Source organism: Aethalodelphis obliquidens, unplaced genomic scaffold (assembly GCF_003676395.1).
Source record: "Aethalodelphis obliquidens isolate GAN/ISIS:26980383/991018 unplaced genomic scaffold, ASM367639v1 scaffold20, whole genome shotgun sequence".
NCBI classification, from domain to species: domain Eukaryota; kingdom Metazoa; phylum Chordata; class Mammalia; order Artiodactyla; family Delphinidae; genus Aethalodelphis; species Aethalodelphis obliquidens.
The window spans coordinates 19,226,043-19,238,606 of NW_020837964.1; the positions used below are offsets into that span (position 1 = coordinate 19,226,043).

General features: G+C 37.2%; 1 protein-coding gene across 2 annotated transcripts in view; it reads right to left on the reverse strand.

The window, feature by feature from the left end:
• The window catches only part of CBFB (core-binding factor subunit beta), a 60,195-nt gene that overhangs the window by 5,844 nt on the left and 41,787 nt on the right, over positions 1-12,564 (reverse strand). The window contains exon 5 of one of the 2 annotated variants that reach the window (XM_027119670.1): positions 10,318-10,444. In XM_027119670.1, the coding sequence (XP_026975471.1) occupies positions 10,318-10,444 (127 nt within the window). The remainder of the gene's footprint in view (positions 1-10,317; positions 10,445-12,564) is intronic. The other variant, XM_027119669.1, reaches the window with a different exon arrangement.

Here is a 12,564-nt window from a genome sequence, read left to right on the forward strand (position 1 = left end):
AAAAAAAATCAACTATACTTCAATAAAATATATATAAATGAATAAATAAAAATTAAAAAAATAGCTGACATTTATTGTGCACCAACTATATGCTGGGCACTGTTCTAAGCAATTTCCATGGACGAACCAATTTAATCCCTGCCAACTACCTATAACATAGGTGCTATTGTTTATCCATTTTACAGATAAAGAAACTGAGTCACACAGAAGTATATGGCCTATAAATTATGTGACTGAAAAATGTAATACTAAATTTCATGCCTCAATGAATTCCATCTCTGCCAACTGGATTTTAACTAGGAATCTCTATCTCAAGAAATAAAATTCAGAATTACTATGGATAAAGTATTGTCTCAAAAGCAAAAACGGAAGTATATTAGAATCTTTGGTGCACTTATATATTCAGAAGTATCTTTACAACAATACTTAACAATTAAGAGGCTTGACAATCATAAACATTGAGGATTTCAAGTTTCACTGTAGAATAAACATTTCTGTTTAAACGATGGCAAATTACTTAATAGAGAACATCTAAGAACAAACATACTGTGCATGACACTCTCTACTAATATAAAGTTTTAAAAGAACATAGTGCCCCCCTTTGATCCACACATAATATTTACTTTCAGTCTCTTTCACAAATTCCAATGCATCTTTCTTCTGTAAGTGTTCTCTAGTGACTACAAATGTCAGTCAAGCACAAACATCTGTTTGTATACAGAATCTAGTTCCCTCAGCAACAGTTTTCCTATGTTAGATAAAGGCTACTCCATTTTACCAGTTATTATTTAGGGCAAAAACCCCTTAGCATCTCTCACACCCAACAGCAAATTCTGACGTCTCTACATTTAAATATGTCCTGAATCTGACCACTTCTGACTGACTCTACCACTCTTACCCTAGTCCAAGCCACCATCATCTTTCATGTGGATCTTGTTTTAGCCACCTCTGTTATATGCCAGCAACTGGGACTAACTGCAATTACCTGTGCAATCCTTAGCTAAATGGAATTATGTATTATTATCACCAATTGATTGTCCATTATCTGTCAGTTTTTGGAAACAAATTTAACCAAAAATAGAAATGTTCTGATTTCAATGGTTAAGATCTAAAACAATTAGAGAAAGAGCATCCTTGACCTTCAAAGAAACAGCTTAACAAGTCACACCTGTACTGTAAAATCATGTTTAGTCAGAAGCTCCAGTTATATCATCATTTCTCAAGACGGTTAATGTTGTTTAGACAGAAATGACACAGTTTTATTAACTTTCAAACAAATCATATAAAACCCAACACTAACTTCCGTGGTCTTTCTTATAAACTGTGATATATTTCTCTAGCAAATCTTAACTATTTATTAGCAGACTGCACGCTGACTAAATTTTAGCACATTCCTTTCATTTAACTAGTCAGGTTAATGTTATGCTGCATGGGTGCAGACTGAAAGAGCTATGGAATGCATATGCATTAGGAAAACAATTTATGTTCCATACAGAATCAATGTTAAATGTAATGTAAGGACTGATCAATTCTGCAAAATTAGAGATGGTGATATAAGCATCTGGTTTCAGTCAATGAAGGTTAGAAAGGGGCTGAGCAATGAAGAAACACTGAGAAAAATCAATCCTAATTATACATTTATAAATTACTACTAACCTACCAGTAATACTTTGTGAAAAGAATATTTCAGCTTTTGTCTTGGGATAAGAGTAATATTCAAATTTTAATAATGGGATGACTCCAAATAAGTGACAAAAAAACAGTCATCAGCAGGAGGTCTCCCTACTGGTCAGGGCTGTGCAGAGGTTGCCATGGGTTTATTTGTTTAAAATATATTTTTGGTAAAAGCATGGAAAGAAAAGTTGTTTTGCTATTTACTTGTGTTTTTCATTTCTATTTACATTGTAAAGAAGGAATGAGGAAGATGTAAACGAAGACACTATGAAGGAGAATCAAAGATTAAAAAAAATAAGGGAAGTCTGAAAGAGTATGAATGAGAACAGAAGAGGGAAGAATGAGAGAGCTGGGAGACTGGGAGGAAATTTAATGCTAGAGAGGAAGATGTATGGGCTGTCATATGAAGGAGACAAATACAGAAACATTTAGGTTAATGAAATAGCTTCCACGGGACTGGAATTCAACAACTGGATGCGCTGCCTTGGGAAGCAGTGCTTTCTACTGTAGCAGTTTTCTAATGGAGGTTGGATGTTTCAGAATGAATTCTATGAGTCACAAACTAGACTAGATGATGGCAAAGAAACTCTCTGAACTTGGTTATTCTAAAAACATAAAGTCCATAATTTCTAGTTTCTTTCTCCCCAGTCAATCCACATAGGTCCTTGATTTTAACTTTTTATTAACAGTTATTTCAGAATAGGGTTTTAATATAAAGGAGACACCCATGAGCCTGTTCAGAATACAAATCTGTTTTTAATATTTATAAGTATTAAAATCTAGAAATTTGGGCTTCCCTGGTGGCGCAGTGGTTGGGAGTCAGCCTGCCAGTGCAGGGGGCACGGGTTCATGCCCCGGTCCGGGAGGATCCCACATGCCGCGGAGCGGCTGGGTCCGTGGGCCATGGCCACTGGGCCTGCGCGTCCGGAGCCTGTGCTCCGCAGCAGGAGAGGCCGCAGCGGTGAGAGGCCTGCGAACTGCAAAAAAAAAAAAAAAAAAAAAAAAAAAAAAAAATCTATAAATTTTACTACAGACCCCTCACTACCAGTCACTCCTATTTTCTTTCTTTCAGTATACCATCACCCAGAAACATGGCAAATCCAGTTTCTAGATGGCAGTCATAGGATGTGTTCGAAATGAAGAGACAAAGAATATTCACCGAATACTGGAGCTTTCCCTACTGGTCTGGGCTGTGCAGAAGTAGCCAAGAGCAGGGCTACCCAAATGAAAATGAATAAAACCTGGTTGATTTCCATTCTTTTATTATCAAGATCATCAAACTGCAGAAAACTCTTCATGAGAAAATGCCCTAATAACTAAAAATAGATCCAATTTATTGAGTGTATACTATATCCAGATAATGTGCAAATCACTTTATGTTTGACACTTGGCTAAAAGTCAGAACATGGCATGACAGAATTTTAGAGCAGCACAGTACTTTATAGAGATCTAGTTCAACTCTCACATTACAGATGATAGGCCCGAGACCAAGAATGTTAAATGATTCCTCCAAGGTTTCAGAGTTAGGTGGTGGCAGTGAGAACACAAACTCACAACTCTAAAAAGACGAACCTTTAACTTCCAATTAGCATTAATGTCAGCCTCCTAATCACTGATATTTCTCCTGACTGCTAAGGCTGGAAGAGACACAAAGTAGAAATTTTAAGTCCTAATATGAGAGAAAGGAATGCAATTTCTCCAAACTCATTAAAAATGTAAAAACAAGGTGAGCAGACAATCATAAACACCTGTCAGATAAGTAAACTGCAAGAGCTCGTCTAACAGGCACATCAAAAAATACAGTTCGGGGGCTTCCCTGGTGGCGCAGTGGTTGGGAGTCCGCCTGCCGATGCAGGGGACGCGGGTTTGTGCCCCGGTCCGGAGAATCCTACGTGCCGCGGAGTGGCTGGGTCCATGGGCCATGGCCGCTGGGCCTGCACGTCCGGAGCCTATGCTCCGCAGTGGGAGAGGCCCACGTACCGCAGGGAAAAAAAAAAAAAATACAGTTCTTACAAAGTATACAACTTCAGGAAAACTTTAAATATAAGGTGGCATTTTAAAATAAAAGAGATAGTGGAAATAACTGACATCTCCCGGCTTGGATTAGGGTGGCTCTACCAAGTTAGCAATGTGAGCTTATACAAGCCTCTTATCCTCTTCCAGCCTCAGTTCCTCAAAATTGAGATACATCTTATAAGAGCATTTAAGAATCAAGTGTAAAACAAATATTGCAGCATATACTGCCTGGCACATAGTAAGCATTCATGCTGTTGCTATCACAACAAAGCTGCTCCTAACTTCCCAATTTATCTGTATGAACTTCTCAAATGTTAAAAAAATCTGCATCCTGCAGATACGAGTAACTTTTACAGGCTAAAATAAAGTTAAAACAAAATAAATTTTAATAAAACCTACATCTCTTATGATAGAGACCAAACCAAGACCCTGTTTTTCTCTTAGTATGGGAGCAGCAGAGCTAGAATCCTTGTCCTCGTTAATCCTCTTCCAATTCTCATTCTTTTTTGTTTTGTTTTGTTTTAAAATTTTATATTTTAATAGGATTTTCTTTTTTATAAATTTATTTATTTATTTATTTTTAGCTGAGTTGGGTCTTCATTGCTCCGCACGGGCTTTCTCTAGTTGTGGAGAGCAGGGGCTACTCTTCGCTGGGGTGCGTGGGCTTCTCATTGTGGTGGCTTCTCTTGTTGCAGAGCAAGGGCTCTAGGTGCACAGGCTTCAGTAGTTGTGGCATGTGGGCTCAAGAGTTATAGCACACGGGCTTAGCTGCTCCGCGGCATGTGGGATCTTCCCGGACCAGGGCTCGAACCCATGTCCCCTGCATTGGCAGGAGGATTCTTAACCACTGCACCACCAGGGAAGCCCTCTCATTCTTTTTTTTTTTTCGATTCTCATTCTTAGTCTGAGTTCATATTCTCGGTTCACTTTCATCTACTGCCTATACCTAAAACACACCTCAGGAAGGCCCAGAAGAGACAGACATTTATGTTCATTTGTCCTTACATAAAAATAAGTGTTGGTAGAGTTAAGTGATATGAAAACTGAAGTCTGTGGGAATTTAAATAAATAGAGGCTGTGATTCTTTTTCTTGGACCACACAGAATCGAAGGCTCCAAAAACATACAAAACACCAATATAAAAACCACAGTCTTTCGCTTGTTTTTATTTCCAAATAGTCTCCACATAAAATTCTCATATGATTTACTGAACTTTACTTTTAAAACTGCCTATAGCAGAATAAGCAATAATTATTTACCCATTCTCTGACATTAAAGATAACAATTTATTTGCTAATGCTTTTATAACCCAATCAAATGAAAGCATTTTCTAGGTAATGACAGAAAATCTCTTTCAGCACCCTGTCACCTTGCAGCTGAATTAAGAGCCAACAGTACTGTACCACAGTTTTAGGTTAAGAGGCCAATGAAGCTGAAGGCAGTCCCTAGACACACCAAGAGTGTGTAGGAGCTGCTATAAAACAGATGACAGAGGTATCTTTCCAACTTATTTATGACAAAAGCACTCAGTCTGTACCTTATTAGCCTCAATCTTCCTTCACAAAATCCCAAAGTAAGGTACTGGAATTACAGTTATAGAGATGTGTAACCTGAAGGACTGCCATGGATAACAGGTCAACAGTTTTAAATAATGGTAAGATTCTCAGGTAAAAAGGCACTGGGCCACTTCTATGTGGCAACAGATATCAATGGGCAGGCAGGCACTTTACAGAAGAAATGTCTGTGATTTTTTTTTTTTAAGTCTACTTTTTATTAAAGTACAGAAGAGTGTACAAATCATATATATGAGTGATGAATTTTCAGGAAGTGAACACACCCATGTAACTAGCCTCCAGATCAAGAAATATAATATCACCAAATGTGGGAAGTTCCCTCTTTGTACCCCCTCCTTGTCACTACCCAACCCCAAGAGAAGCCAGAAAAGTTCAAGATCCTTTACTATTGTTAAAAAACAAAGAAAGAAAGAAACAAACACCAGGATATAAAATAGCTTGGCAACCTATCTTTGACTTTCAGAGTCTACAGTTAGGATATGCCTGCCTTTATTGCCACTCCAGATATGTTGTGAGCCAAGGTGCATAGAAAGAGAGGATGAAGGAACTAGCTTCCAATGAGTTCCATTTTAAATGTCAGATACTGAGTCAGGCAGCACCCTGGGAGGTAGGGTGTTAGCTCCATTTTACAGATGAGGGTCAAGAGGATAAGCAACTTTCCCAATGTCACATGGCAACAAGTAGAGCTAGGACTCAAAACCAGGGCAATTTATTAGCAGCCTCATCCTCATCTACTACCTCAAAGGTTCTCAAGTTACATTCTGCCAGTTACTGGCTTCCCTGGACACATTCCAGGGACTCTAGAGGGGGACCAGAATAATCCCTACCCCTGCTTCACCCAGAGCAGCGCCCCTTTAAGCTATTTTATACATTAAGGTTCTGTATAAATTTCAAACGAAGACAGGATTTCACATTTTTAAAAACTGCCTATACGTCAGAGAAAACAGATAGCAAGTTCTAGAATCTTCTGTTTTCATCATTCTGTGTTAACACTAGCAACAATTTTTCTCTTCTTGATAGGTAACAGATGCACATGATACAAAATTCAAAAGGTATAAAAGATAAACAATGAAAAGTAATCACTCAAGGAGTTTTAGAACTGATTTCAGGTTAAAAGACACTGGGGAAAACCAAAACCACTTGGAGTTCTGCTTCCCACTGTGAGTAACCTTAATCAGATACACATATTAAATGTTCATGAGCACCACTGTTACACAAGTTTAGCATGTCAGGGCTAGAGGCCTCAGAGGTTATCCAAACAGGGGTAGGACATCCGTAAGCCTCTGTGCTGCCAGGATCTTAAGCCTCCAAGGACCACTTACTGGGTTACTGCCACCCAAGAGTTACCACTGCTCCTTGGCCCTTGTCTAGTCAGTCATCAGGACCACCCAGTAGAACCATTATTATTCTTTTCTTCCTCAGTTTTTTCTTTTCCAGGCAAAATGGTTACTAACTTCTTCTGGTTCTGGCAGATTTTATTTTTCAACTTAATCATCTTTATGGGTGATGTGGAAATTCTTTTCCCAGTGCTGGGCTGTATTTGTGGAGAACTTCTGCTTAGGAAGATGGTTTAAGTCTTCACCCTCCCTTTCATTAACCAACTATTTGAAAAGACATCAAGTCAATTAATTTTCTCAGAGTCTCAGTTTCTTCAAATGTAATAAGAATTTTACCCAGGTGAGTGTAAGAAAACCATTTTTTATAAAATTGTTACTTTTTAAAAAACAAAATTAAAAACAAACAAATAAAAACAATGTTCAATTATATTTTGTAAGACCCCCTTATAGATGTTTGAATTACACGGGAAAAAATGCAACATTTTCCCCCAATGTTCTCCTTTTAGGAAAAAGGAGGTAAACTACAAGAAATAAGCTGACATTAGGAATCTGTCATGATTTTTTTTTTTAAAGAGAAGCAAAATACACATGCACAAAGTGCCAAAAGACATGCATACCCAAAACTCCCCTAAGAGACTGCCAGTGCAAGCTCTGGGGTCAGATTCCAGCCCAATTTTCCAGATAACAGTTCTCTATGAGAACTTTTAAAATTACTGCCATAAGGGACTATGGATCTTAAATCATTGATGAAAATCTAACCATTTTCTCTATGCTCTAGGTCATAATGCAGGAAAAGTGCCCTGAAACACTTTAGAGAACTAAAACAATGTTCTTGTTAGCCAGATAATTCAATTAACTTGAACCAGCACTGTGGTAGAGCTTTTAGTGTTAAAGTACTTTAGAGCTATCATTTACTGAAGGCATACACATATCAAGCACCATACTAAGTGCCGTATAAGCACTTTCCCATTTAATTCTCACAACAATTTCTATGAGAAAACGCACTTAAGAGAGGTTAGCAATTAATGCACCAGGAATCTCAACTACGCCTGACTACAAAGCCCATGTGCTCAATCACTGACATAAAACTCACTAGAAACAATCTATCTGAGCAACAAATTATCTGACACCTTTATCAACAGACTATATTTTTGTTCATACACAAATACAAACATATGCACATATAAACTCACACACCAAAATGTTTTTCTTCAAGTAACATTATTTATAATAATCAAATTAACATTTTAGAGAAGACAATTCTTAGCCTCAACTAATCTATAATTTTATTTAAAGCAAATCATATAAAAAAAACTCCTAATTGTTCCATTAATTGTCAAATAGTTATTCTTCAAATATAATGTAGCTGAACAGCACTTTTTATAAAACAATTCTTATATTCATTTAAAGCCATGTTAGCTTGCTTTAGAAAGATTGACCAATCATGTTCTCTGACGTGACAAGATCTCTTTTTCCTTCACTTCTTTGCATACACTGTTCCTTCTGTCCAGAATGCTTTCCCCAGCTTGTGTAGCTGGCAAACTCACATTCTTCCTTCAAATCCCTGCAAGTATATTCTCCTGTGAATCCCCCAGGCAGAGGCAGATGTAAGTGCTCCTTCCTCTGCACTGCCACTGTTCCCCTTTAAGTACAGGTGCTGCTAAAGCAGACTGCAATTATCTGTTTATACATCTATTTTCCCTCAAGACTAATAGATGTTCAAGGACAGAAACCATGCATTTTCATCTATGTATTTCCCGGTCCCTAATGCAGAATCTAGCACAACACAGTTGGAGTTCATTACTTAATAAATTACCTAGTTAATATAAACCAACAAATTGTAAACATTTAAAAATCTTTCCAGAGACCATTAACATGTATTATTCTACTTTAACGTACAGGCTCTAGTTTTCAGACAGGCAGAGTAGGAGCTATTTTTTGAAGCTCTCCATTTGACAACTAAATGCAATGTACAAAACACTGTGGTGGGTAATGTGGAGGTCAAAAAATCAGGGGCCCCACTTCACTGGTGATCACACTACGGTAGAGTACAGACAACTTTATAATTGTTTTAACATCCTGTTCAATAAGAACAATGATAGAAATGAGAAGTGCTCTAGAAAAGACAAAGTAGAAGGGCTAATTATGATTAAGAAGATTGGAGGGCTTCCCTGGTGGCACAGTGGTTGAGAGTCCGCCTGCCGATGCAGGGGACATGGGTTCGTGCCCTGGTCCGGGAAGATCCCACATGCCGCGGAGCGGCTGGGCCAGTGAGACATGCCTGCTGAACCTGCGTGTCCAGAGCCTGTGCTCAGCAATGGGAGAGGCCACAACAGTGAGAGGCCTGCGAACCGCGAAAAAAAAAAAATATATATATATATATAAAAATATATATGAAATAATACCAATAATATCAGCTGACACCTAGTCAGTGCCACATTCTCTAAAAGTGCTTTCACATGTATTTACTCATTTAATCCTTACAATGACCCTATGAGATAGGCACAATTAGCCCTATTTTATAGATGAGGAAACTCAGGCACAGAAAGGTGAAATAATTTGTCAGAGGTGATAAAGTGCCAGAGCCAGATTCAGATCTTGCCATCTGGCTCTAGAGTCTGGGCTCTTAACCACTGTCTTTGTGCGCGCGCGCGCACACACACACACACACACACTTTTATATTAATTTAAATAGTGTATGTATAATCTAGTGAATGAAAAAACAACATTTTCTCTACTATGTAACAATGACTTAAAAATTTTTTTTAATGTGGAAAAACTACCGACATAAAAATTACCATCTTAACCACCTTTAAGTGTACAGTTCAGTAGTGTTAAGTAAGCACATTCACACTGTTGTGCAACCTATCTCCAGAACTCTTTTTAATGCCTGGAAATTATTCTATTTCGTTGATAGTCATATAAAATTTAAACACTGGACAAGACTAAATTTGAGTGTTTAAGACTGAAGTAGACATGGATAATAAAACTATAAAAAGACACAAGGAAGGGATTACTGTAAAAACTGAGAAAATTATTACTTTTGAAGGGAGGGAAAAGGTCATAATTAGATGTACACATGGAGGGGGCTACTGGGGTAACTGTCACATTTTTATTTTTATTTTTTTACCTGGATGGTTATAAGGGTGTTATTAGCCTTCTAATAATTAAGCTACATATTTTTTGATGTAGATTTGGTGTGTACTTTACCATAAAAAGGTTAAAAGAAAAACAGTCTAGGTTAATTCATTCTTTGAGTAGTTTGAAAATAAATTTTCCTCTAGTGAAGAGACTATACACATGACTGAAAATTATGTTACAAAATCAAGACAAATATTTATAGAAAAGTGGGAAATAATGTTACTCCCAGAGAGTTTAATAATGTTCTAAAAATATGTATCCTATGATAACGTAAAGTAATTTTTACATATAATCTGAAAGATAATTAAGAAAAAAGAGGTAAGATATTTGGATCAATCAATTAATAGAAAATATACCTTATTATAGTAAATATTTTTTTTGAGGACCAATAAATGAGGAATTCATGTACAACCTTAAAATTAAGACTAACTTTCTTTATAGCAATTACATTTAATAAACACAAAGTCACAGAGTACAACTTTTAAAAAATGAAAGACATTGAACTACTAAACTATTTAAAATCATTACGCACAAACATGACAAATAGAGCCTGAGAGTTTTGGGGAAAGTACTAACCAGTTACTGCCAGCAGCTGTGAAACTCTCACCTCCATTTCCTCCCGATGAGACCTGTCTCTATCTTCAAATTCACGTGTCCTTCTCCGGGCCTCTTCAAAGGCCTGTTGTGCTAATGCATCCTCCTGCTGTCATAAGAATATACGAAATAGATATTTTAATTTTGATTTATAATAAAAAAAAATTGGGGGGTGTCTTATTTTTTGAAAGAAATGAACAGCAGAGTATTTCTCAAACATCAAAGCCATAAAAAAAGTCAGAGCAACTTCTAAAAGAAAACTTCAGTATTTTCATGTTCTATTATAACACCTTGGAAATAGTAATCGTGTTCAGTCATATTCTAACAACTGAAAATGCTCTTCCCTTTCTGTCCTTACCTCATCCTCTTCACCAAAGTAAAATCCTGATCAAGTCAATATTTAAAACATAGAAGTATAAGGAAAAAGAAATTATTAAATACTTCTACAGTGTGGGGATAAGACAGGCCAGGCGCTCTAAGAATGACACTGAAGCCAGAAATATAAAAGAGAATATTAACATAATCGACTGTACAAATGTTAGAAACTTCTAGACAACAAAAAGAAAATTCCAAGGGATATTATCAACAAAAATTTATTTGTAACATATAACATATCTATGCTAATCCTTTCCCAACTAATGGATAAAGATCTGAAGGAAACCCAGATACTTCAAACTTCTTGTGTCTAAAAGGTAACCAATTTAAACTTTCCCTTTACACTTCTTTAGTCTGGATGGTGGCACTACTCACTCATTTTGGTCAAGAACCAGAGCTGCCTTTGACACTTCACTCTCCCCATCTCCATAGAGCCAATCAACCACCAAATCCTATCCATCTGACCTCCTATTTTTTGAATCTTTAGGCTCCTTTTCATTCCTACATTTTCCTAGTTCAGGATCCTAAGATCTTTCACCCAAATTACTGCAAAGTCTCTTCCTGTTTCCATTCTGTCATCCCCCAATCCAAAACACAGCCATCAGAGCGTGCCTTCTAAAGCACAATCTGACCACAATACTCCCCAACTTAAGGCTCCCTCATTGTCTACAGCACAGGATGCTCAAGTGTGTGATTTGCAGTCACGCACTTCTCAACACTAGGATTTTCAATGGCACACTTGAAGAAACTAAAATATCAAAAACAATGCCAAAAAAGTCAATATTCACTGTCCTAGTTTCATTACAGCAAGGGGTGGCCAGGTAACTATGTTCTAGCCAATGATATAGAAGTGTAAGTCAATGAATGGGCCTTCTGAGAAAGTCATTTAAGAGACATGTCACCTTTCCTTCTTCCTGGGAACCGATGCAATGACCAGCGATACAGCAACCATCTTGCAAACATAATACTGGGGATGTTGCCACACACTGAGCATAGTACAACAGGAAAATGAAAAGAGCCACAGCCCCTGATAATATAATTGCCTGAACTGCATACTGTTGATATCTTATTCTGTGTGATAAATCCTTTATTTGGCTCTGTTAGTAGGGTTGTTTGATACTTGCAATTTTCACTGACACAAGGTCTACAACTTAAACAAAAGTGAAAGGTGTGATCAAGTCTCCATTCTTATGTTGCATTTACTAGCTCTGTGACCCAGGGCAAGGTATTTCATTTTCTAAGCCTCAGTAAACTCACATGTAAAATGCACGTAGTAGTAATACTTACGTCTCAAGATTAAATGAGATAACGTATAAAAATGCTTAAGTGCACTACCTGACAACATTCAATAAATGCTATTATTTTATAAGCATTTGTGAACATGTAAAATTTACACGTGACTAAACATTACTATAAATAGCAACTGTATCCTCAAAATGTACTGCATAAGCCAGAGGCACCTGCAAAAGAACACTGTTCCCAAATGCCAAGGACTTTCTCTTATTTGATTAGATATCAACCAGGACAGGTCTGCTGTTAACAGGATATCCCTTCTGTCCTGTGCATTCATTCACTTTTTCATTTATTCCACAAATATTCCGTGAGTCTTTATTACGCCCAAGTCACTGTGCTGGGTGCCATGCATACAATGTGTGGGAGCAAATGGTGCTTTTCCTTATAGTTTCTGGTCTAGAGGGGCAGGTGGACAATGAACAAATAATTACAAAAATCAATATATAATTATCAGTGTGACTTAGTAAAGGATTACAAGATGAAATGAGAGCATATAACACAAGATGTAATCTAACTCCCTAAGGAAGTTATTAGCCACTCATGTGTATCTAGCAATGATCA